The 22,676-nt window shown below is 39.3% G+C and overlaps 1 protein-coding gene across 7 annotated transcripts; it reads right to left on the bottom strand.

The window, feature by feature from the left end:
• Window positions 1-254: 254 nt before the first annotated feature.
• LOC131592200 (pseudouridylate synthase 7 homolog) lies at window positions 255-22,476 on the bottom strand. Of its 7 annotated transcripts, none has more exons than XM_058863555.1 (18): window positions 22,351-22,476; window positions 21,065-21,316; window positions 19,558-19,617; window positions 18,555-18,933; window positions 16,167-16,263; window positions 15,958-16,059; window positions 15,155-15,299; window positions 10,815-10,926; window positions 9,435-9,512; window positions 7,667-7,795; window positions 7,318-7,443; window positions 6,959-7,020; window positions 6,459-6,619; window positions 5,458-5,584; window positions 4,651-4,752; window positions 2,773-2,902; window positions 1,654-1,745; window positions 255-985 (listed from the first exon to the last, which is right to left on the bottom strand). In XM_058863555.1, the coding sequence occupies exons 4-18, from the start codon at window positions 18,902-18,904 to the stop codon at window positions 849-851; spliced, it is 1,950 nt and encodes a 649-aa protein (XP_058719538.1). In that variant the 5' UTR covers window positions 18,905-18,933; window positions 19,558-19,617; window positions 21,065-21,316; window positions 22,351-22,476; the 3' UTR covers window positions 255-848. The 7 variants fall into 7 exon arrangements, with proteins under 7 accessions (XP_058719538.1, XP_058719537.1, XP_058719542.1 ...); XM_058863554.1 differs by lacking the exon at window positions 22,351-22,476 and adding an exon at window positions 21,792-21,901; XM_058863559.1 differs by lacking the exon at window positions 22,351-22,476 and adding an exon at window positions 21,792-21,901 and having other exon boundaries at window positions 5,458-5,549; window positions 6,496-6,619.
• Window positions 22,477-22,676: the final 200 nt, after the last annotated feature.

The following is a 22,676-nucleotide window of genomic DNA, read 5'->3' as shown; positions in this document are numbered from 1 at the left end:
CCGGCTCCGGGACTGTCCCGCCCCGTGCTCCGAAGGACACGGCCTTTCCCCTCACGGCCTCCCCGCCCCCTCCGCACGCAGCCGCCGTGGCCGGCGGCATGACTAAACACCGGCTTTGCATTTGGCTGAAAAGGGCAGGTGGACTCTTTAGAACAGCTCCACTCTATTTCTTTTTCCCCCACAGGAAGGCTGACTCATTCCCCACCAACAATGGGCAAGGGCCAGGCCTAAAGGAAGCACTTACTGATACACGCTCAGAATTTCAGATTAATTTATTTTTAAGTACCTGTTCTTTGGTACAGGTATTGGCTGGAAAATACAGGTATTTTCTCAATGAGAAGTCGAAATAGTTAGAAGAACTGTACAGCTTTACAGCTCACAAAAGCCTTGCTAGCAGAATCCGCTACTGCATCAGTGCAAATGCTATCAGCAAAACTCTAGCAATACCCATGTTCATCAGTATCTTAATTTTATTGTAATTCATCTTTCTCCATGTAATTCATTGTATTTGAAAAGACTTTCAAGGTGGGCTGAACTCGTAAAAACATTCAGTGCTTGCCCAGAGAAAGCAAGCTAAACATTCTTCCAGGTCTGATGCCATTATAAGCTCAAATCTAAAGACGCACTCATGTTACAGCTCAAGCAACTTACTCATTCAGTAAAAAGCACCAGTCACTAAAATCTGTATTATATTACAGTTACCATCTTGCAAAGGACTACTGAAGTTAAATGCCAGCACTAAAAAAACTTAAAAAAATACAAATCTCTTACTGTGACTCTTTAAAGATTTGTACAGAACATGTAAATAAGAAAACACTTTGTTAAAATTAAGTAATTTTGCAGTTCATTCAGCGCAACCAGGTAGTATTCAGTTGTGTCTGGTTTTTTATGCTTGTGTCCATTTTCAAAACTTCTCGGATCGCCATGGTAGCGTAAGTGGATGGGGGAAGGGAGAACTCCATCTTGAGTGCCCTGAATTTGCCATCTATCAGAAGACATAAGAGACAGAAAGAAAGAGCATGATTAAGGGCATATATAATGCTTATTCTGGATGCCATCTAAACTAGACTAACAGTTTCCATAACCAACTTAGCCTGTCCATAAAGCAAAACAACCACCACCATCACACTCCTGTTTATAATCCACAGTGAAAAATTTAATGAAACAAATTTCTAACATTTTCTCTCAGCACAAAGTGGTGGTTTCAGAGTTTTAAAAGCAAGCATCTGTTCTTTCAGAGTGAATTCCCAGCCTGTCTTCACTTTTCTGGAAAGCAGTATCAAAACACCTTGTGACCAGAGCTAAGCATTTGAGTCTGTGTGCAGCACCAATAATACAAGCTCAGTATATAGTCAACTTGTGACTTAATTCTACCTTTTTTAGTTGCAGACATTTACTGCTAAGCATTTACTTGATTTTACAGATGCCTGTAAGAAAATCTAACAGTCAATATGGATACTGGAGGAATGGCTTGCACCTTGAGAAATTAGGGTCCTTATTTAGATACCTGGCTTTAGAGGTCGTTGTTACCCTTGCTTAACAGTCAATAGTTAAATGAAAGCCCTTCCTTAAAGGAGCTTTCAATATGTAGCAGTTGAAAGCAACAGCCAGCTCAAACTTCCATTTAGCAAACTAGCAGAAAAACTGACTTACCCACAGGGAGAAGTGGTAATGGTTTTCCTTCCAGTTTATCCAAATCCGTAGTAAATAATGGGATTTTAGGATCATCATATGCAACAACTTCCCTTTATAATATACATAAAATTTATTATTATTAAATTATTTAGGTTAACACATTTTATATAACCATGTATTTATTATAATACTATTTTTATTATTATTGCAATTTGGCATTTACAACTGGAATTGAATTAGGCAAAATATCATGTAAAGCTTTATGTAGAAGACTTGGCCTTATGAAGATTATTAAAAAACAATTTTAAGTTAGTGAGAAGTTTCTTTGCATAACTCATCTGTTTGCCCTTGTGTGCTGTCAGAATTTCCAACTATACAAGAAGTATAGCTCATGAAATTAAGGGAAGAATGATGTCAATGCTAAGGGTACCTAGCAGGAGTGAAGCCTTTCAGTACAGTCATCCAAACTTTGAAAGGGCTCGAACACATTGTACAGTTTCTGCTGTTCATTTAACAGAAATCCCATATGTAACCATGAGGCTGAAAACCTAACTGGGAAGTAGATAAGCTTAATATTAATTAATGCTGATGTTTCAAGTACATAAATATTTGTATTTTTCTGCTTCCTCCTAAGCCCTCTACATTTTACTCTACGCATCGGTGATGTCTTTCTGCACATTTGTACAGATCCCTGTTTAAAAGGTATTTATTCAGTTGCCATATGAAAATTAGGCTGTATCTCTAACAGTGATTTAGTAGGTTTAAGTGATACAAATTTTCATAATTGATAGGTAATTGGAGACCAACCTTCTCACAGCAAGACTACAAAAAAAAACCCCATTTTGAATATTATCTATCATTGTTTCAACATAAGTAATTATCTATGAAGTGTTCAGGCAAGCGCTTGCAAAAAGTGAACAACGAGATACATGTCTTGATACTCTTCCACCACAGAACCAAGGAATAAATACGGGTATAGCTCCCCTTCAGCTGCATTAAAAACGTGAGAGAAGTGCAGAGAGAGTCCTCTCTACCTGTTTCAGTCTGTGTGGATGTCCCATGGATCAATCTCATGTTGTTTTATACTTAAATAAACGGTGTCAATTCAAGTGTAATTTCCTTTATGCTCCCACTCACCAATTGACATTCTGAGGCCGAATGATAATCTTTCTGTATGCTCCAGAAAGTGAGTAATCTCTGATTTTATGCCTCATGTTGTTGATATCAAGGTTGTCAGCTACCAGCATCTCCTTGTAGGCCTCACCAACTGCAAGAGAGGAAAATATTTAATAGGAGAGAATGTACTGTGGCAAATTTAAACGGCCTTTTTTCATGGATTGTTCCCTTCCCTTACATTCAGTAAGTTTTCAGCATATATGGGATGCTACACAGAAGTTTAAAATTACTGCAAATCTTATTACCTCTTTACTTCTACACCCTGATTAGTAGAGGCAGTAACAAAGAACGCATCAAATCAAATTTCAGCTGAAAACAAAATTTACAAAATACTTTACTGACATTTAAATATCATCTCATATATGCTTTCCAATTTTCTAGACTTCAGAGGACTAATCTCAGGTATATGGAAAAAAATAATTAAAGGGCCAGACTACCCATTACTCTCTCATTAAAAAGCAACAGAGAGAAATCAGTTGACAATTTGACAACCAAGTATAAGAACAGTTCAGTCCAGTACTGAGGAAAACGTGCAAGGAACTCATGACTAACCTCATCTATCAGAACACAGAGCAGGTGAAACCTAGGGCCAGCTACAAAGAGGCACTATACCAGCATTGTCCAGGCACACAGAAATGGTGTTAGGAAAGCCAAAGCTCAGCTACAGTTGAAAGCAGCAAATGCCATCAAGACCAAGAAGAGTTCAGCTGCAACATAAGGAATGAAAGAATACAAGGAAAGCAATGGCCTGGTGCTATACAGGGCAGCTATCTAGTGACAGACGTAAGGCTGATGGTCTCAGTGCCTCTCTTGCCTGAGCCTTGACCAGCACAGTGTCCCAGGCCTCTCTTCTTAGAGGCAAAGTTGAGAAAGAGAGGGGCTACCAGTAGTGGGAGAAGATACAGACTGAGAGAGCTGGCTCACATCATGGTGAAGGTTTCCCTATCATCTGAGATAGTGCAGATCTAGGGAAGTTCCAGACAACTGCAGAATACCAAGTGTTGTACCCAATTTCAGAAAGAGCAGGAAAGATAATTAGGGAATTACAGACCAGTCATACTCCCTCTGGTCCCTGGGAAAAATAATTATCTTCTTTGGGTACACAACGACTGTGGGTTTGATAAAGGGGAGAAAAAGGACAAGAAAAAGCAAAAAGCCCACCAACCTTACCGTCTTCTATGATGAAATTATTACACCTGTGGGTGAGGGGAGAGCAGGGATTGCTGCCTGCCCTTGCCTTTAGCAAGGCTTTCAATCTATTCCCACAGCGTCTTTGTGTCCAAGGTTAGAACATTACAGTGGGTGGACTGGTAAGTGCGTAACAGCTGTCTGGCTCAGCATCTCAAAGTATAGACACTACTGGGTGCAGCTCTACCTAAAAAGCAGAATTCCTCAAGGAACTGAGATGTGTCCTGTGAAATAGTGGAGAAGAGCTTAAATTTACCCCAAGTAATCTGTGGGCTAAGCCAAGCTGGGGTGGCATTCAATACATGCAAGGACAGGACTGCCATTCAGAGGGACCGAGGCACACTAGAGGAATGGGCCAAGAGGAACCTCATGAAATTCATCAAGGACAAAATCCTGTACCTGATTAACTCCTTGCAGTGGTACAGGTTAGTGAGAAACTCTGCTCTGCTGTCATCTGGGATTCCCAGTGGGAAGGAGACTGAGCAGAGCATCCTGGCAGCAACAGAAGGCTGACATTAATGTTTTAGAGATCTGCAGTGATGTATTGCTTTAAAAGTCATGAAGGTTGACTAGTTCCAATCTTCCTTTTAAGAACAATCTTAAATCAGACTTCCGTTTTCAGAGTAAATATTTCAGTTAAGTCAGACTTACTTTTATGCTTTGGATAAATAACATCAAATCCAGGCAATGGCATCACTACATCGTGGATAGTGTAGTTATCAACATCTCCTTCTTCAATGTGAACAGCTGTAGCTACAGTCAGGATAGAAAAATGAAGTTACCAGTATGGATGCCTGTGACAGTTCAGCTAAATTTAAAATGAAGCCTTTGATTGAAATAAGCTTACTCTGAGAAAGATAACTACCATGTTTTATCTCCACTTAACAGACAACATTTCCAAGAAAAGAATTAACAGCCTCCAAGGCTGTCACAGTTACTGGCAGAATCACAGCCTGGCTTCCAGTGATTTAAAGCTACATGAACTAAGGACTGCTAGAGGAAGAGCCCCCTTCCATGTAGCAGGTATACATAAAGGAGAAATACTGTAGGAAATGCCAGAGCAAATATAAGAGAAGAAAGTTTAACTGAGTGGAGCTTCTGCTTTACAACACACTAATACAGTCAAGAACTTCTATGGTTAAAACTTCATAACATCTTTCCACACTTCATAGCTCAACTAGGTTGGATGTCATTCTTGAGAATAATCAGTCCTCCATAGTCTCTCTTCCCTATCCAGTTATTTGGAAAGACAGGCCAACAAACAGCTCATGGAAGTGTAATACCTAACTTCCAATTCCTTGCACAATTTGTCTAGAACAGGGCAATGGATTGAGATATCACTGGGCCAAAATGGGTGAGAGAAAAGAAACTATTGAAGCAGTATTAGACAAACAGCTACATGCCTTGTTTTCCTAGGAATCTGAACTACACAGCATCACTGGCTTTGTCTGATTTTACCTCCTTTAAGTATGAGATCTCCTGGCACAGCTCTAAGCCCGTATTCTTCTATTCTCTTGCTCACCATGTTATTCCATACATAACTCTGGTAGCTATGAATATACATTAAACGATTATTTCTTGGTATCTAGAGGTAAAGAAAAAAAAATTAAACACTGGAAAGATATACTTTCTGTTTTTTTTCTGACAATCATAACTAAAAAGGGGTATATTTGAAATGTTACCTTATCCAGCAAAAAGACTTACACCATTTCTTGGTATACATATTTGATTTTTGTTCCATGTTTGAGAAAAGGATATGTGAAGAAATAATGCTTTTATACATTTGAAATATGCACAAAAAAGAACTGTGCTTAAGTTTACCAAAAAAACCCTCCAGAATTTTTTAATTCTACAGGTCAAAAATATGGGTCTATTATTATAAAACACTGAATTCATATTCAACCTCTTGAAATCTTAAGTAAACTTCGCAGCTGTGAAAGCGCAGTGTTACTCTAATTATCTTCCTCATAAACAAGAAATTATCCCCCAGATCCTACAATGGGCCCAGTAGTTTACTAGTGATGAGGTATTTTCTCCAAAGACTTGTGCTTGATTACAGCACTTGAAAATGACAAGTGGATCCATCACCTCTATATCAGGCTGATTCATTAGCCCACCATCAGTTTGATTTATACTTTTAAAGCAACAGGAAAACACTGAAATTGAACATCTGCACAATTCTCAGATCCATATTATATGTAGCTACTAAGTATAACTGTACTGCTTCCCACATACCAGAGAGATTGTTGTATAAATTGGAAAGCTCATTATGCATACATTAATTGGAGATGTCATCAGTTACTACACAGCAGTACTTCCAGCAAAAAGGCAGGATAAACGCAAAGATTTTTAAACTTAACCTTCTACTCATCAAGCATCAATGAGTCTATTTTAAATCCATCCTGATACCATCAAAAGAATGTTTATTCAAGTAAATACCACCCAGCTTTTACACTCACTATGCCAAATGCAGAGATTATGTTCTTCATTCCATACTTTAAGAGTCCACGTAGAAGTTGTCCTTCCACGCACCTTTTTACAGGTAGCTTCTTGAGCGCTGCTGCTGGATCTTTAGTCTTTGCCCATTCTTCTCTGCATTTGACTAAGTATCCCTTTTCAGCTAGAACAAGCATGTAAAATTAAAATATTTTAACCATACACCAAAAAAAAGCATCCATCTCATCTTTTGTTAGAACAGTTGAAAAATTAAATTTTCAGTCGTGGTAATTAGAGAATCACAGAACACTTGAGGTTGGAAGTCCTCACATGGAGCAGACACTGTGAGTGCTCAGGTCCCTTTTCAGCCCCCCTGCAAGAAACTGCACAGCAAGGAAAGTGAGGCAGAAAGGGAGAGTCTGAAGATTGCTTCTCCACTACTAAACTGGCCTAAGTTTTTCATAAAGATACAGTTCTTGGAGAAGAGGCAGAAACACATGACGTATCATTTTTCAGTTCTCACCTCCTGGTCGTGGTTTTAATATCAAATCCATTACTTCAGTCCAGTTGTTCTGTAGAATAGCTCTAGGATTCAAACACGAAAGTGTATTAAGAACTGACTGAATCTATTTTAAAGGGATTTAGCCAACTTATAAAAAAAATAAGTATTAGTGTTTAGACTTATGCAATGTTAAAAGTAGTGCTATTATGCAAGATAACTGCTGAAGCAATCTCAGAAACAAGATCTATCTTCAATCTAAATTTAAAACTGGTACAGGCAATATGTTAGAAAAATGTTCCCAAAAATACATTAAGTTACATGGTGATAAGAATAAAATTTAAAAAAAAAAAGAAGGGGGGGAGGATGAAAGCAACACATACCTGCCAATTTGATAAGTAGGAACAGCTGTGGTTCCAAATCTTTGCATTCCATAGTAATTAATGAATCCAATTTCCCTGAGTGAATGCATTGCTTGCTCTATCTGGTCATCAGTTCCTGTTATGTTTCTAGCATTAAAAAAAAAGTTATAGACAGATTAAGGATTTATGCTATTTTTGAGATGTCCATTATATTAAAGCTCAAGATCAATATTATATAGCATGCATCAATTTCAATAGTCTCCTGCCAACAAGCCTTCTTTTTTCTATCACCAGTTGCACTGATATCACTTATCTATTTGAAGGAAAAAAAATTCTAACAGAACCATCTAAATACCTACTAGCATACTACCTGAGAACAACAGTGAAATGGTTCCCTTGCAGTTCTCCCAATTTCAGTGGATGGTTCTTGTAACTGAAATTTCCTAATTTGAAGTTCATCAAACATTTATTCAAATGAGCAAGTCTTTGTGCAGTGATTCTAAAAAGAAACAGGCAAAAGTGACCAACCTATGCTTAGAAAAGCAGGTAAATATAGAAATGCTGTCATTACAAAACAAAAACCAGTGAGTCCAGTTTCCCCAGTTTTCTACCATTGCCTTTCCAAAATACTTTAATGAAACAGCTAAAGGAAGATAATATATAATTCTTAAGGGTACTCATACAAAAGAAAATGTACCTTGTGATAGACTGTTAGCACTATTTTTTCCTATCTATGTTAAAACATGTACTCCAAAAATGTATATTGCAGTATTGATGTATAATGTACCCCACAGGCTGAACTCTGTATTACTTGAGTAACTACTTCATGAATACAGCCCAGTTAGCACAGTCATAGATACAGTTAAGTAAAATTAGCTACTGTGCTTGCCTAGTGCAGATGAAGGAACATGGAATCCAATCTGTCACTGATACCTGCCATTTTTGTTGCTAGTATTTTTAGAAGCATACCCTGTTCTTTGCATCACCAAGCTGCTCTTGGACACTTCTGCTAAATTCTACCAGGATAGTGAAATTTATGAACCAGCATGGCCAGCATACTCAGCTTAGAGCAAGCTGGCAACTGGCAATGTCCCCCGTCCTGTGCAGGAAAGTCAGAGGCTGTGGCACCTGAGCAGACACCACACAACACTTAGAGCACTCTGGAGCTCTTGGATACCACATTGGAAGTGATAATGTTAAAAAGTAAATGGAACAGCACCTGAGATGGCTGCACCACACATCTGGTTAATTGTTATCACTTTGCAAAGCTGCCTTGCAGCAACACAAATCTGGGGCTTCTCACAACTCACATATCACTATTTCCTTTTATGTGTGCTAACACACACACATACAGAACATTGGGAGAAAATATGAACAGCTCAGCAGTGGATGCCCTCCTTTTAACAAGGATTTGGTCAAACCTCTGGCTTTCAAGCTGTGAATTCCTCACTCAAGGAGTGTGTTTTTCAAAAAGTTGCAAAAAGTAATGGAGGTGGGATATTCCAGCCAGCTAAAATGATATTGTAATATCATGGGAGACATCTGCCATTCTCAGTTATGGATCTAACACTAATTTAAAGTGCCCAGAAACCATATAATTATCTTAGAATATGACAAAGTAAATTTTATTTTCTCTTTGAAGTTAACTTAAGGGAGTAGGTTAAGGCAGGAAAAACTCCTCATCCTTTTTTTGCTCCTTCTGACGACTCATAGATGAGCAAAGGCAGTGTTAGCCTTTTCTGGCACTGTTCAGAGAGTGCAGTGAAAAAGAAAATAGGATTCCAGTTGTAGAAAGAGAGAAACAAAAGCCAGGAAGGAAGTGGGACATTATTTTCACCATGCCATTCTGTTTTTCTGCTGTTGCATGAGATCCAAGCAGCCTAAGAGCACGTAGGCAATCTGTCCCACTGCCTGGGCCAAGTACACGTAACCAGCCTGTGACTCAGAGCACCACTGACCGAAAATATCAGTAGTAATCACAGAATACAAAAGCAATGTGGCATTTTCATTAACACCTGTGTTTTACAAGGTCAGGACCTGAACCTGCCATTTGTATCATTGAGTCTTTAAGGTATTTAGTGAGATATCTAAGCTACCACGGCAGAAGTGCAAATACTCCAGACTGTACTTTTACTTACCTGAGAACAGCAATTTCTTGAACTGTTATAGCCCTTTTATCCTTAGTTCCCATGTAGGAAAATATGTTTGGCTTCACTCTTAAAAACAACAGTAACATATATACATTATCTATATTAAAATAGCAACAAATCAAACAGTTTTTACCATAATTGCCTAGAATTATTAATCTTATAAATTAAAAATAGAAAAATATACCTACATTCCTCAGAATTGGGTTACAATTTGACATGTGTGTGACATTTTCTAATCTCATCCATGAGTACATAAAACAGAAGGAAACTTCTCTGGTTTAATTATATGTAGACAATTCACTTTTACAACTTCAAAATAAACAGTGCTTTCAAAACATGAACTTTGAAATACTTCTTTATACATGTTCCTTCAATCCACAAATGCACAGCCACTACCAACTTCACTAAAAAAAAAACCAAACCATGTCCATTTTTTCCTTAAACTTCAAACATGTCTGTTTGAGTATCATGCCTGCACATTATGAGAGAATATAGGAAGTTAGTTTAAAATTTGATCCAGTCCTTTCCCTGAGAGGAAAATTTTCTTTCCTTTTCACTTCGTACCTTGCAGCCTGTGTTAGAGTTATTCCAGTTAAGGGCTCCAGGGGGTAGCAGGACTGCCATTACATACAGTTTTCCACCTAACTATGCTCTTGCCATTCTGTTCTCAATACCAATACTAAGTAGTTCACTTGTTACTGTCTAGATTACAAATTATTTTTTTTTTGGACAAGAAAGGCAAAGGGAGAAGAAGGGGAGAAGTGGGGAAGTTTCCCTATGAATAGATCACTGAACTGACCCAATTTTAAAACTGCTCTTCCTCTGCAATTCACTGTGTTCATGTCATGCCTTGGCAAATCTTTTTGTTTCTGCACTTGATGGGGTGAAAGGAACTAAGCCTGTGTTGCCATGGAGAAATTAATACATGGAACAACAGTTTATCAACTGTAACTGCTTAGGAACCGATCAGCATATTATCACAACAATATCTAACAGGTTCATAACATACTCGCATATATTCACACATTGGGGAAAAAACAGCTTTTAATTCAGGTTATGTACTTTGAGGCTTTCAGCTGCCAAGCCTTTCTCAGATCAGCCAATGTCAACTGTGGACTTTTTCCATAGAAGTGGTAGTCTTTGAAATTTCTTAGGCTCATTTTGTTCCATTCTCACGGCCTCACAAAAATTCTAAGTTTTAAATTTGATGTTCTAAAGTAACTTTTTATTTTAAACTGTCTACAAATTAGAGAATAGCAATCACTTGTGTTGATCTTATATAATTCTGAAGTATAACATTTACAGCAACAAGAAACATGGATGGGGAGGGCTGCACGCCAGCCAGGATGGCAGAAACAACAGCCTTACCTTAAAAATTTGGATAGGACATTAATGGCATCCATAGTGTCCTTATTCTCCTTGTACAGTACAAAATGGCAGTAGCTTCCCCTAGATTTTGGCCACGAGTGCTTTCTTGGATCTTTAAAAGCAAAAAAGGTTAAAGTGTCACTTTTTGAAAATTTAATGTATTTGCTATTGCAGCTACATTTATTTTAAATACGCAAGATTCAATTTCTGCTATTTCCATCTGCTTTAAAAGAAATGAAAAGGAAAGAGTTAATTACTGACAGCAAAAGCTGTGAAACACATTGAAAGAGACCTCCCCTTCCACTGGACTGTAAACTTCTCTTTAAGCAGTTCTGCCACCTAGAAAATCCTGAATGAAAGAGTGACATTTCCTTTGTCATTAAATTACCTGAAAATATAACCTAGTCATTTAATTGCTGTATCACCTGATTAAATTTTTCAAAAACATTATTATTATACTGACTTTCAGCAATAGAAGCTACACCACGTTTCTTCTAGCTCCTTATATAATTAATAGTTGAGGACCACAGGAGCCCAATTTGTGGGAAGACTACCATTATTATTTATAGTACAGACATATTCTTTATTTCTGTATTACTTTTTCTGTGTGTCATGCAAAAGAGTGAATTGTATCACTACAAAACCCTAAAAAATTATGCTCAAAAAGTTGCTTTAAGATGGCTGTTTTTAAAAATCCAATGGGAGCAAGAAATCTGGTACAAGAGAGACATTAAGGTACCATCCATGGCAGGTATGATGCCATGCTTAGAGAGAAGGCCAGAGGCTAAAATAACTTCATACACCACAGACTAACAACTGATTTACAATTCTGTGCTACTATTTGACATTTTCTGAAGAAGGAAACTGTCAATGATTCCTTAAATTTTTTTTTGCACATAAAACCCTGCCCTGAGATAAAACTTTCAGTTTCTAATAATCCACTGTCCACGGCATTAATGGGAAGGGAGACTAATTCCACAGAGGTTTAGTAATCAATTGTAAGGTTCCTTCAATTATGAGGTTTATCAATTCCTTGTTATTTAAGAACAAAAGTAGGAATTTGTTTTGCTTTAAATAAGAGGTCCCTTACCTCTTGCTAGCCACTAAGCAAGTAAAAAAAGGCATAAGCATCTTTCCTATCAGCAAAAGCTAACTGAAAAAGCCAGCCTTATTTCAATATATAAACACCAATGCAGGACGGAAGTTCCTGGGAAATACTGCTTTTTCTTTCACATTGGCTTTATAAAGTCCAGATATCCCACAAAGATATATTTGTTTAGTTCTTGCTTGCTTTTGAGAAGCTGCCATTCATGCACACACTTCTGCAAAGATAATTTTGGATGCTACAGTATAAAATACTATATGTAGAAGTTTTAGTCACTTAGAATTATTGCATCACTTGTCTTACACCATCAGTTTCTAAGCACAGTCCCTTTCCCACAGAGTTTCACAGGACCTGAACTGGAGACCTCAAGCTCCTGCTGGTCTCTCCTTCTGAGCCATCACTACTCTTAAACTAAGTCAATGAAACACTGCATTCAGCTGAAGAGAAAGGTTCTCCATGAAGATCTCAGCGATTAGAAGGGAAGAGAGTAAGACAGAGCTCAATTCACAAAGGAGAACCTTCTCCATTCTTCATATTTAACTAATACATCTTGCACATGCTCACTTCAACACAGTTCAAGAAGTGTGCTCTAATGTAATCTACACTAAAAGGATTCTCTATACAAATGGGCTCCTCATGCTTTGGGCATCACAGCCATGACCCTACCCAAAGAAAGCTGCAGCCACAGTCCTGATACTCAATCATTCCTCACCCAATACTTCAAAGCATTCAGCTGAGTAGACGGAGTAGTGGGACAATTTGAAATCCTTATTGCTGTGTTTCAGAGTCATGTTACATTTTTGACAATAAAATTGTATTTCCAAGCCCTTTTTCCAAACATTTTGCTGAAACTTAGGCTTGGAAGCTCTTTTTTAACAGCAGGACGTGTGAGAAATGCTTTTGAAGTTGTATAAAGACAGATAGTAGTGTCTGAAATACAGGTTGAAAGGCAAAGGCTTGGCTAACTGAAATCCATGAAAAATTTACCATAGTTGTCAACATGTACTGTCAAAATTGATAATTCATATCACTTATTAATAGAAGACTTTCTCTGCACCACATGAATACTGCCTATACTGCACTATGAAAAAGAGGTAGAACAAACCTAATTCTTGGCTGTTTCAGGGCATTTTAAGTAATACTTATGTGTAGGGATTTTTAAGAAATTGTTACAAGTTTGGCCAGTCCTGTTGCTATTTAGGAGGTCGTAATGGTTGGCATTTCATTTCTGTTAGTATGAAATGTCAACGTCTCTTACCTGTTGCAGTTCTGACCTCTGTCCCAGTGCAGAGCATAAAGAGTACAAAAGAGTAGCATTTAATTTTTAGACTGTAGAAGGGTTTTTAGAGGTGAACATGCAGGTTTATGGTCATGGGATTGTTTATGCTTCAGGGAGCATCCAACAGCCGGGTGGTGGATGACAGCAATTTAGACAATTATGGAATGGAATCGTGCAGAGGCAAACAGTGAACACATGGAAAGCTTCAATCAGAGATGCAACAATCTTAATTTGTGGACAGTGATGAAACAACAGTTTACTGACAATTTAATAAGACAGTATTGTAAATATTTGGAGGGTAAATTGACTATAGACACAAAGATTCTGATTTTAAATTTTAAGAAGCATGTTTGGTAACGTTTTTTGTTATCAACAAAACTAATCAGGTATCTCAGCTAATAATCCAATATTCTACACTGCTGAAATGTTTCTTGCCTGGGGAGCCCATTATGACTGAGACATGTTTGTGGCTATATAAACAAGAGAGATAAATATAATCCTGACTGGGAAGAACTTCAATCTTACATCCATAAGCATTTGCACACACTCAGAAACTGACATCTCCACCAACAAATGCACAGATGCCTGCAGCATCACAGCTGGGGAATCCAAGTTTAAATAGATTACACTTTTCTCCATCACAAGACGGTGCTCCACATAATGTTTTAATCCTAGAGACACATCACTAAATTCTTTTCAGCATATTTCAAATACTTATATTCTTTTATATAGTATCCCTTAAATCAGCTTAACAACATCCACTTGACTGTAACAGTGATTAAAGAATAGAAGCAGCAGAAGGAAAAGGTGGAGGAAAATCCATTACAAACCAACAGAGAACAAAACTGGCCGAGGAGAATTTTGTGCTGGTAAGCATACAGACTCCATGCATAAAGCATGCAAACATATGCATTTTCTAAACATGACTAAGTAAGACACATAAACACATAATAATTGGACAATAAAAATACAACATTCCCATATTTGCTTACAACTGGCCTTAAACAAACAATTAAATTAAAGGGGAAATTATTTTATTTCCCATTTTAAATTACTCTATTTCCTTATCCTTCCTCCATCAACTTTGTCTTTAAAATTAAAGGGTAAGGTTTACATACCATCATTTGTAGTAGGTTGAAATGACAGAGGAATGCAACCAATTTAAACCAAACCTTGGTATCTTTAGTTAAATGTGCACCATTCTGCAGGTAGATAATCCTCTAAACTTACAGTAGCAACAAATTTTTAGTAACTTTAAAAGATGTAAAACACTTTAATTTATTTCCAGTATCCAAAATAGCATTTTGCAAGATTAAAGTGGATAACACTTCATTTTGAAAGTCCTTCATTACTTTGACTATTTCAAAAGATTAAGTGTGATCTATAAAGAATAAAGATAATTTTCTGTAAATATAATTAGCCTTGGAAGCAGAATTAAAAATCATGGTAAATAAACTATGTTTATATGAAATTATAACTCTGAGAAAACAAAAAGATGCTTGTCTCTATTCAAGCCATTGAGAATTTTGTCATGAATATTCAAGACAATCAAGATTACACCATCTATCAATCTAATGTATATTTTCCAACTACAACCTCTTACATCCACAACACACACCTACACACACAGTTAAGATCATGAAAGTTAAATTCAAAAAAATACTGGAAATAAAGCCTCTGTTTTGCATATTCCCACTGAAGTAGAAGATAATGTTTTCTCTTCTAATATGGTTTTACTGGATGAATTATTTGTAAAGAAAAGCAAGTAGAAATTTCAATTTAAATCATTTCTTGTGGTCTTAATGATTTTAGATGCACAGCATAAGCTGAAGTGAGGAAAAAATGAAGCAAGACTACATTAGGAAGCACGCTCACTTGAAGTACTTACTAACAACTCTTACTTTGGGGATAATTTTAGCATTTACTTTACCCATCTGCTGTGATACTGAAACTCACTTGCCAATGCTTTTTTCCCAGCAGCATGATAAGCAATAATGTATTTCTTTCCATCTCGATCTTCTGTTTTAGTCTCCAGTCCTGGAAACAAGGACTTCACAGCCTGATGGATGATGGTTCTTTTTTCTTTGGTGTCTTCAATTACCTGTGATAATAACACATACATGCAGAAACCAAATAAATTAAGACAAAGGGGAAGGGTGTCTTATAGAAAAAAAAAAAAAAATAGCTAGAAAAGATTATTTAATGTACGAATGCTTATTTGAAACTACCAGATATAATCCTACTCATCTCTGTGCCCCAAATTTAGCTCAATAGTTATTCTTTGAATATGTGGAATGTTTGAATGTTTAAAAATATCAAGGTTTTTATTTCATTTTCTTATCTTGTTACAGAAGACTACATTTATCTTCTTTTCTATTAAATCATTAAACACTGACCTTGAAAGTAGTGTTCCATCAGGATAGATGTTTTATGTAAACCTCCTTATTCTTTAAAACAATACTAGACAGGAAACCAAAATACTGCAATATAATTTTAACACCACAGGAATTAAAACCTGTATTTAAGTTCCTGTATTCTCACCAAAATCAAAGTGACAACTCACAGATGCATGAATTCAAGTACATTTGTAAGACTTTACAGACTTAAACCCTAAACTGGACACCGTTTGGTGTTATCTGTCACATCACGTTCAAATTGCTCTTATACTTTACATGCTTTATAAAGTGTGTGCCTTCTCATTCCCTCCCTCAGCCTCCCTCTGCCCCCATCCCAAAATTCATACCATTTATTAATTTTACCTCTATGGCAACACTAGCTTCCTTATTCTTAAAAAGCTGGAGCTCTTCTAAACGCTGCTTGTCTTCGTCTGACAGAACTGTAAATGTTTCTTCTGATGGGTCCTAATATATGTTTGGGGAGAAAAAACAGACATCCAATAATTCTCTTCAGTCTTATAATGTCCTTGCTTAAGGAGCATTAAGAAGCATAGCCATTACCAAATCTTTACCTCAAAATTTACCTCATCATCCACTGGAACAGAAAAGTCATCTAAATGGCTCACACGTCCATCTTTGCCTATTTCATGGACAACAAAGTCTGAGTATCTGATAGAAAGAAACATGCATTACATTTGTAATAAAAAATCCCACATCACATAAAGTCCTTCCCTAAAAAAGCTGTTTGTTAGCAGAATTCATCAAAGAATTCTGAATTAATGTAAATCAATTCACATAAAACAAACTTTACCATGAGAAAGTTGTACCTATTCCTACCCCCCAGAAGGACAGCACAGGAACACATATCCAAATACAGCAGACTTCTTTGCAGATCACCGAACACCTGCTGTAGTTATTCTGAGTAATTTTCTTACTAGCTTCAAGAGACCAGTAATGCTTATTCCTCAATCCCAGTCATTACTGGCAATTAAGACTCTACTGCATAGCCACAATGTGCAATGCATTAACTACTGCATTATCTGTCACTTCAAAAAGCCTACAAAATAAAGTGCATTTCAGCTGCTCTACGGGCTGGACAAATTCAACTTTGTTCATATATTCAGTTGTAGAGAACATCATTCAAATAAAGTTACTCTGCATACTCTATGAGAGCAAGAAAGAATTCTACTGTGACATTTTCAATCCAGTCACTCATGTCTAATAATAAAAACAGCTCAACTATAACAGAACACAGTTGGAGCCTTGTGTTACAACTACTAAATGATTTTTAAGTAGCATTTGCTAGCAAAGTGGGGAAAAAAAAGTGAAAATAATTCCTATTCTATCAATGTTAAAAGATGAGTTAAACTTCACCAGAAGCTTTCTACTGTACCTCCCCCAAGCACCCTTTTGCCATCCCTCTATGCAGATATACACCATATAGGTAGAATTCCCTCCTGAGGAGTATTATGTGTCCTCTCTTGTATTATCTGTAGCTGTCTAGACATGTTAGCGACAGTACCATAAAAATGCCAAGAATTAATTAATAATAGGCGTTAAAAACTAGGATCCAAAAAAATCCGAGAAACCCACGAATTTTCTACCACATGGTAGAAAACTGGCCAACCAAATTGGCAGATTTCCCAGAAGATGGTTTAGCACAGATTATGTTTCCCAGAGAAGGGTTACACTAGATGCTTAATGCTGCACATAAAGATTAAATACATACATAATATGCATATATCATTTTATTATGCAAAATTATCTATATATAAGGCCAGTATTTAAACACAGGGACTTTTCAGTGTTTAAACAAAGCAACCGTAACTGCTTTGCTATGTCAGGGAAACAGTGATTCTCACTTCAGTGAGCTTTTGTATTTGCATTCTGTTTTGTATTTGCATTTTATTTTATTCAAAGCTATTCTTTAATTTTAAAAACCTAGAAGTTTCATTTCAAAAAGCTACTAAACCCCAAAGATCTTATTAAATATATAATGTTTGTATATAATAAATTCCACATCCTGAATTTTAAAACTCCCTTCAATGTAAATGACGTTACAACTGAGCAAACAATAATTTAAAGCCTAACTATTCTTGTTTACAGAAATTAGGACAAAAAAGTCAGAGAACAGTAAAGAACAAAAGAAGGATGGTTTTGATGTCATTTTTCAGTGCATCTCGTATCAGCACTGAGAAAAGGTACAAAAGGTGGGCGTACTGTGTAAGGTTTAATGTGTGCTGCTGCCAGAGAGCAAAGGAAACAGCTAAGGTCAATGTAATCATGTATCTCTACTCATATACAGCCTCCTTCATTAGAGCTCCATCTGACAGGGAAATAAATTTTAAAAACAAAAAACAAAACTAAAACAACACCAAAAAACCTCTGTCACAGTATTGTCCCAGTACAGCTGGCGTGGACTGGACAAAGTAAATCTGACCATAACACCAATCCACTTCAGCTAGCCTAGCTCATGCCTGAACATGTCCCCGGATAAATTATATTTATCCACGGCCAGCCCTATCCAGGATGAGCAGTAAGCACACCACTGGCCAGGATGCTGGGCAGGGAGACAGATTGCAGCCAATGGCTGTACAGCCTAGGAGATTTGAATTGGATATTTAAGTGAGTTCTGAATAATAAATGAGGCTGTTTGTCTCATGAGGACCTGGATCACAAATTGTGGCGCTTTAGTCTCCCCACCCACGACTGGCATGTTATAACCCAAACATCCCCCCCACAAAAAAACCCAGAAAAACCCCAAAACAAAACAAAGAAAACCCCACCAAACAAGCCACAATCTAGGAAAGTCCCAAATTAAACATTCTTTCAGTCTCAGCAGTAAAAAAAGTAATGAACCTCATGTAATCCAACTGCAATCTGTGAGTCCAAGAAGGAAACTGGAGAACTACAGCTGTGTTACACAAGGAATTAACATATAGAACAAGACAAAGAGTTACCTCTCTTTTAAGATTCCAGAAAACCCCTTATGAGAGCTAACAAATTTAGTTATGCCAACATCGCTTTCTGTCAGTCCATGCTTCATCATGTCTGCAAAGCTCTCTGGATCTCCATCTTCATCACTGTCCCCTAGGTCCTCTTCTTCCTGCTCCTCACTTTCATCATTGGGGATCATTTCACTTTTTATGTCTTTGAGTTGTTCTGTTACAGTCTCAATACTCTGCCCAGAGTCACTCCCTGCCTTAGACTTCTCCAAGATCTTCTGTCTTTTAATTTCATCTGCACTGGCCACATCATCCTCAGAGTGAGGACGTTTCAAGGACACACTATTCATTTCTACAGCTTCCATGTTTAAGGCACAGGGTAAGATAGAAAGCCCTGGGAAAGAAGAAGAAAGACTTATTTTCTGTCTGCTAAGAGCAATACTAATACATTGTCACTTCACTCCAAGGACTCTGCCCCCTGCAATTTTTCAGGAAAACCATAAACTTTCTGCATTTAAGTTAAACATCAAGTAAACGCCTAGAAACAATACGTACTTGGGGGGAAAGAAGGAAGATATTATGAGGGCAGCATGCATGCTGGAATACAGCAGAGCAAGATTCAGTACTACACTGACCCCTTACCACCATCTTTACTTACCATGGCTGCCTCCAGGCCTGTGCACACACCAGCACTGCTGTCAACAGCAGTCTGGTGCCCAAGAAACTGTCTGTTTCCAAGCCTTCTCTCAAACATGGCTACCCTCAATTATTCCCTATTCTATCAAGATTCCATCTTGCAAAGACTGAGACAAAGAGAATGGCTGAGTTCCCCCAAACTTGAAACCTCATGCCTTCCTTTTCTGTGTTCTTCCAACACACAGAATGCCACACAGAACTCAAGGTGGCAGCAATTCAGCCCAAAAGGTAAGATGGATGAGATACCAAAATCATTGAATCAGTGAGACAAGCAAAACAACAAGGAAATTTAACAATCTCTGAGGAGAACATGACTACTCACGCTGGTGAAATAGGGCTCAGAGCTGCCACCTTTGTGTCAGCAAAACCACTGCCTTCAGATCTGAAAAGAAGAGGAAAACTAACTCTTCGAGAAAGTTTTATGAAAAAAAAATATTATGAAAACATATATGAATGCAATCCTTAGAGAAAGCAGCTGCCCCTGGCCCAAGTGTTATCAGCTGCATAGGAGCAAACACAACTGCTCAGATGGGCATGTCAATAAATACAATTGCAAAAGTATTACCATTCTAGTGACCCAACACATTATTCCTATTTAGCAAGCTACAGGAGAGTACTTGGTTTTTATTTCTAAGTGTATAAAAGGAAACTGGAGTTCCTATAATTAGGCATGGATAGGACCTTTCTTCCAGCATCACCCAATTGGCACAGAAGTGTACTGGGGAATAAAGTGCAGGTTTTGGTAGCAGGGTCTGGATGGGAAGAGGCCATAAACTGATCTGTGTGGGACAGTTCCAGCTGGCTCCATAAACCTGCTGCCTGCCATCCTCCAGCTCATCAGATGAGCACACAGTGCCTCCACTCCAGTTTATTTGAGAAACAGAGAAGCAACCAGTGGCAGCAAATGCAAAAGAAAGTGCAGGAGGAGACACATGACAGAGTGCTCAAAAAGGCACAGAGAAGTGTGGAGAAGAGGACAATTGCTGTGGACACAGCTGGAGATTCGCTCTTGGAAGGAGCCTCTCCACACTGGAGCAGGGATACCCCTGAAGGGACTATGGCCTGTGGAGGTGCCCACCCTGGGACAGGGACACCCTTGAGGGGCCCCACATGAGTGCAGAAGTAAAGAGCACTAGAAAGAAACCCCCATGTTCCAACCCCAACCTCTTGCACTACCACTGCCTTGTCCAAGGGACAGAGCATAACCTGAGGGGTCAAAGAGAAAAGGGGAAGAAAGGAGTTTTCCCCAAGTCTGTGTTTAAGTAGTGGTCTTCTCTGCATATCACTAGCCAACTGGAAATTAAAAGTTAACTGGTAATAAACTAAATTCCCCATGTTGAGTCAATTTTGTCCACAACAACCAAGTTTCAAGATGAATAGAATTCAGCTGTTACTGAGAAATTAATCTAGGCACAAAGCAGCATTTTAGAGCTATATACATCACCCTGTATTACTTCTCCAGTCATCAAATAGCATCATCTATCCAATTTTAAAGGGTATGTTTTTAAAGAAAACCCTGCTACTAACTTGATAATCAGCATGAGCTGGGTTGCTAAGTAATTGTCACTAGTTAGCTGTTAGCCACTGCTGACTTCATGGCCTGGATTCCCCATTGAAGAGATCACCAACTTAGGGTAAAGAGACAGGAATGACTGCTTTAGAAACACCTAAAATGTTTTGCTCAAATGAAGAAGTGAAAATGGATGCTACAAAAATATATGAATAAAAGGAAAATAAAGAAAGACTTACAAAATTAAGTGTATGTATGGCCTGAAGAGTGATAAGACACACACACACAAGAAAGCAGAACAATTAGCAAAACAATGTACCTTCAAGCTGAGAGCACCAATTTTAGTCTGTCTTCAAATAAACGCTCATAAAACTCTTCCTTCAAGAGGAACGATAAATAAAATTCATAGCCAAATGAAGCAATTCACCACTGTTTCCTGATTCTTTTCCCATGTACCAAGATTTACAGAGGCTGGGTTATAAAGCAGTGAAGTGGAAAAGGCTCTTAGATGGCTTGTATCTTCACATAGCGAACAAAACAGCACTCAGCACAGCAAAATCCTGTGAGACATCTGCCAAAGGTAGGAACAAGAGAAATCTCATGCTTCTTAAATAAAACTGTAATACTTAGTTATTGAATTATACAACCTGTTATAAGAATTCGATACTAGTCAGAAACACTCCTCACACACAGACTACTCTCACAGCAGAAGAGTGACTCATACTATAAAGTACTGTCCTGAGCCCAACGGCAGCCCTCATCGGGGATGTATTCTGCAGGATAATTGCTTGAAGGAGCACGTTGAAGCGAGCGGGGCACACACTGCCTCACCTGTGCAGATTGCTAGTGACAGGCACCTATTTTTTTTGGCAGCTGCTCAACTGTATCGGCACTTTTCCTAACAGGTGTTTCCATAAAAGCCAGAATCTGCATAAACACCAACTCCGCAAAGTCAGTGTTTTAACAGAGACTGAGTTTACTACTGCAAATAAAGCACTTGATTCTCCGCAACAAGAAACGCCGAGCGATTACTCCTGGCGCGGTACCTGCCAAGCAGGCACAGCGGGGGCTGCACGGCACTAAGTAACAGAGCCGGAGCACCGCAGCGCTGGGTACGAAGCCGCTTTCTCATGACACGAGGCACGTGGGATTAAAAGGCGACCGAGGAGGGGACGATGTTGCAGCAGCAGCGCCCCAAGGCCAACCCTTGCGGCGGGGGCAGCGCGGAGGGCGCGGGTGGGGAGGGCAGCGGCGCTCGGAGCCCGCGGGCCGGGCAGGGCCGCCGCCACAGCGCTCCGGGCACCGGGCCGGGCCGGGCCGGAAGAACCGCTGCCAGCACCGAGGCTGCCGGGGCAGGGCCGGAAGAGCCACTACCAGCGCCTAGGCTGCCGGGGCAGGGCGGGAGGACACGCTGGGGCCCGCCGGGGAGCGGCAGGGGAAAGCCCGGCGCCGGCGGGGGAAAGTTGCCCCGAGGCGGAACCCCCCGGCCCCGCGCCCAGGCGAGGAGCGAAGAGCCGGCCCCGCCGCAGAGCCCCGAGCGGCTGCCGGGGAAGGGTGCGGCTCCGCCCGCCGCCGGGCAGGAGCCGCCGAGGGGGAGCCACTTACCCGCACGCCGGCACGGGAGGACGGCCCGGCGTCAGCACGGCGGGGCGGGAGGCGGGGGCGGCGCGGAGCGGGCCCGCCCCGGCCCCGCGCGTGCGGAGGCGGCCCCAGGCCGCGCCCGCCCCCGGCCGGCCCCGCCGCGCTGACGCCGGGTGCGGGAGAGGAGCCGGGGGCGGGCGGTGCTACCTGCCGGGGGCTGCTCCTGCCCACGCTGCCATCACCCCCGGCCGCCTCAGGCTTCCTGTGGAGCGCCCAGAGTAATGGGCAGGCGATGATTTACAGAAGAACGGCAACTGTGCAGAACAAAAGTTTAATTTCCAAAAGGCGGC

This window comes from Poecile atricapillus, chromosome W (assembly GCF_030490865.1).
Source record: "Poecile atricapillus isolate bPoeAtr1 chromosome W, bPoeAtr1.hap1, whole genome shotgun sequence".
NCBI lineage: Eukaryota > Metazoa > Chordata > Aves > Passeriformes > Paridae > Poecile > Poecile atricapillus.
This window is presented reverse-complemented; position numbering and strand designations above follow the sequence as displayed.

Coding starts and splice junctions, on each gene's coding strand:
- LOC131592200 (XM_058863555.1), bottom strand. CDS start 18,904: ATGGAAGCTGTAGAAATGAATAGTGTGTCCTTGAAACGTCCTCACTCT. Junction 7,796..9,434: donor CAAGAAATTGCTGTTCTCAG/GTAAGTAAAAGT, acceptor GTTTCTTTTTAG/AATCACTGCACAAAGACTTG. Junction 5,585..6,458: donor TAATCTCTGCATTTGGCATA/GTGAGTGTAAAA, acceptor CTTTACCTCTAG/ATACCAAGAAATAATCGTTT.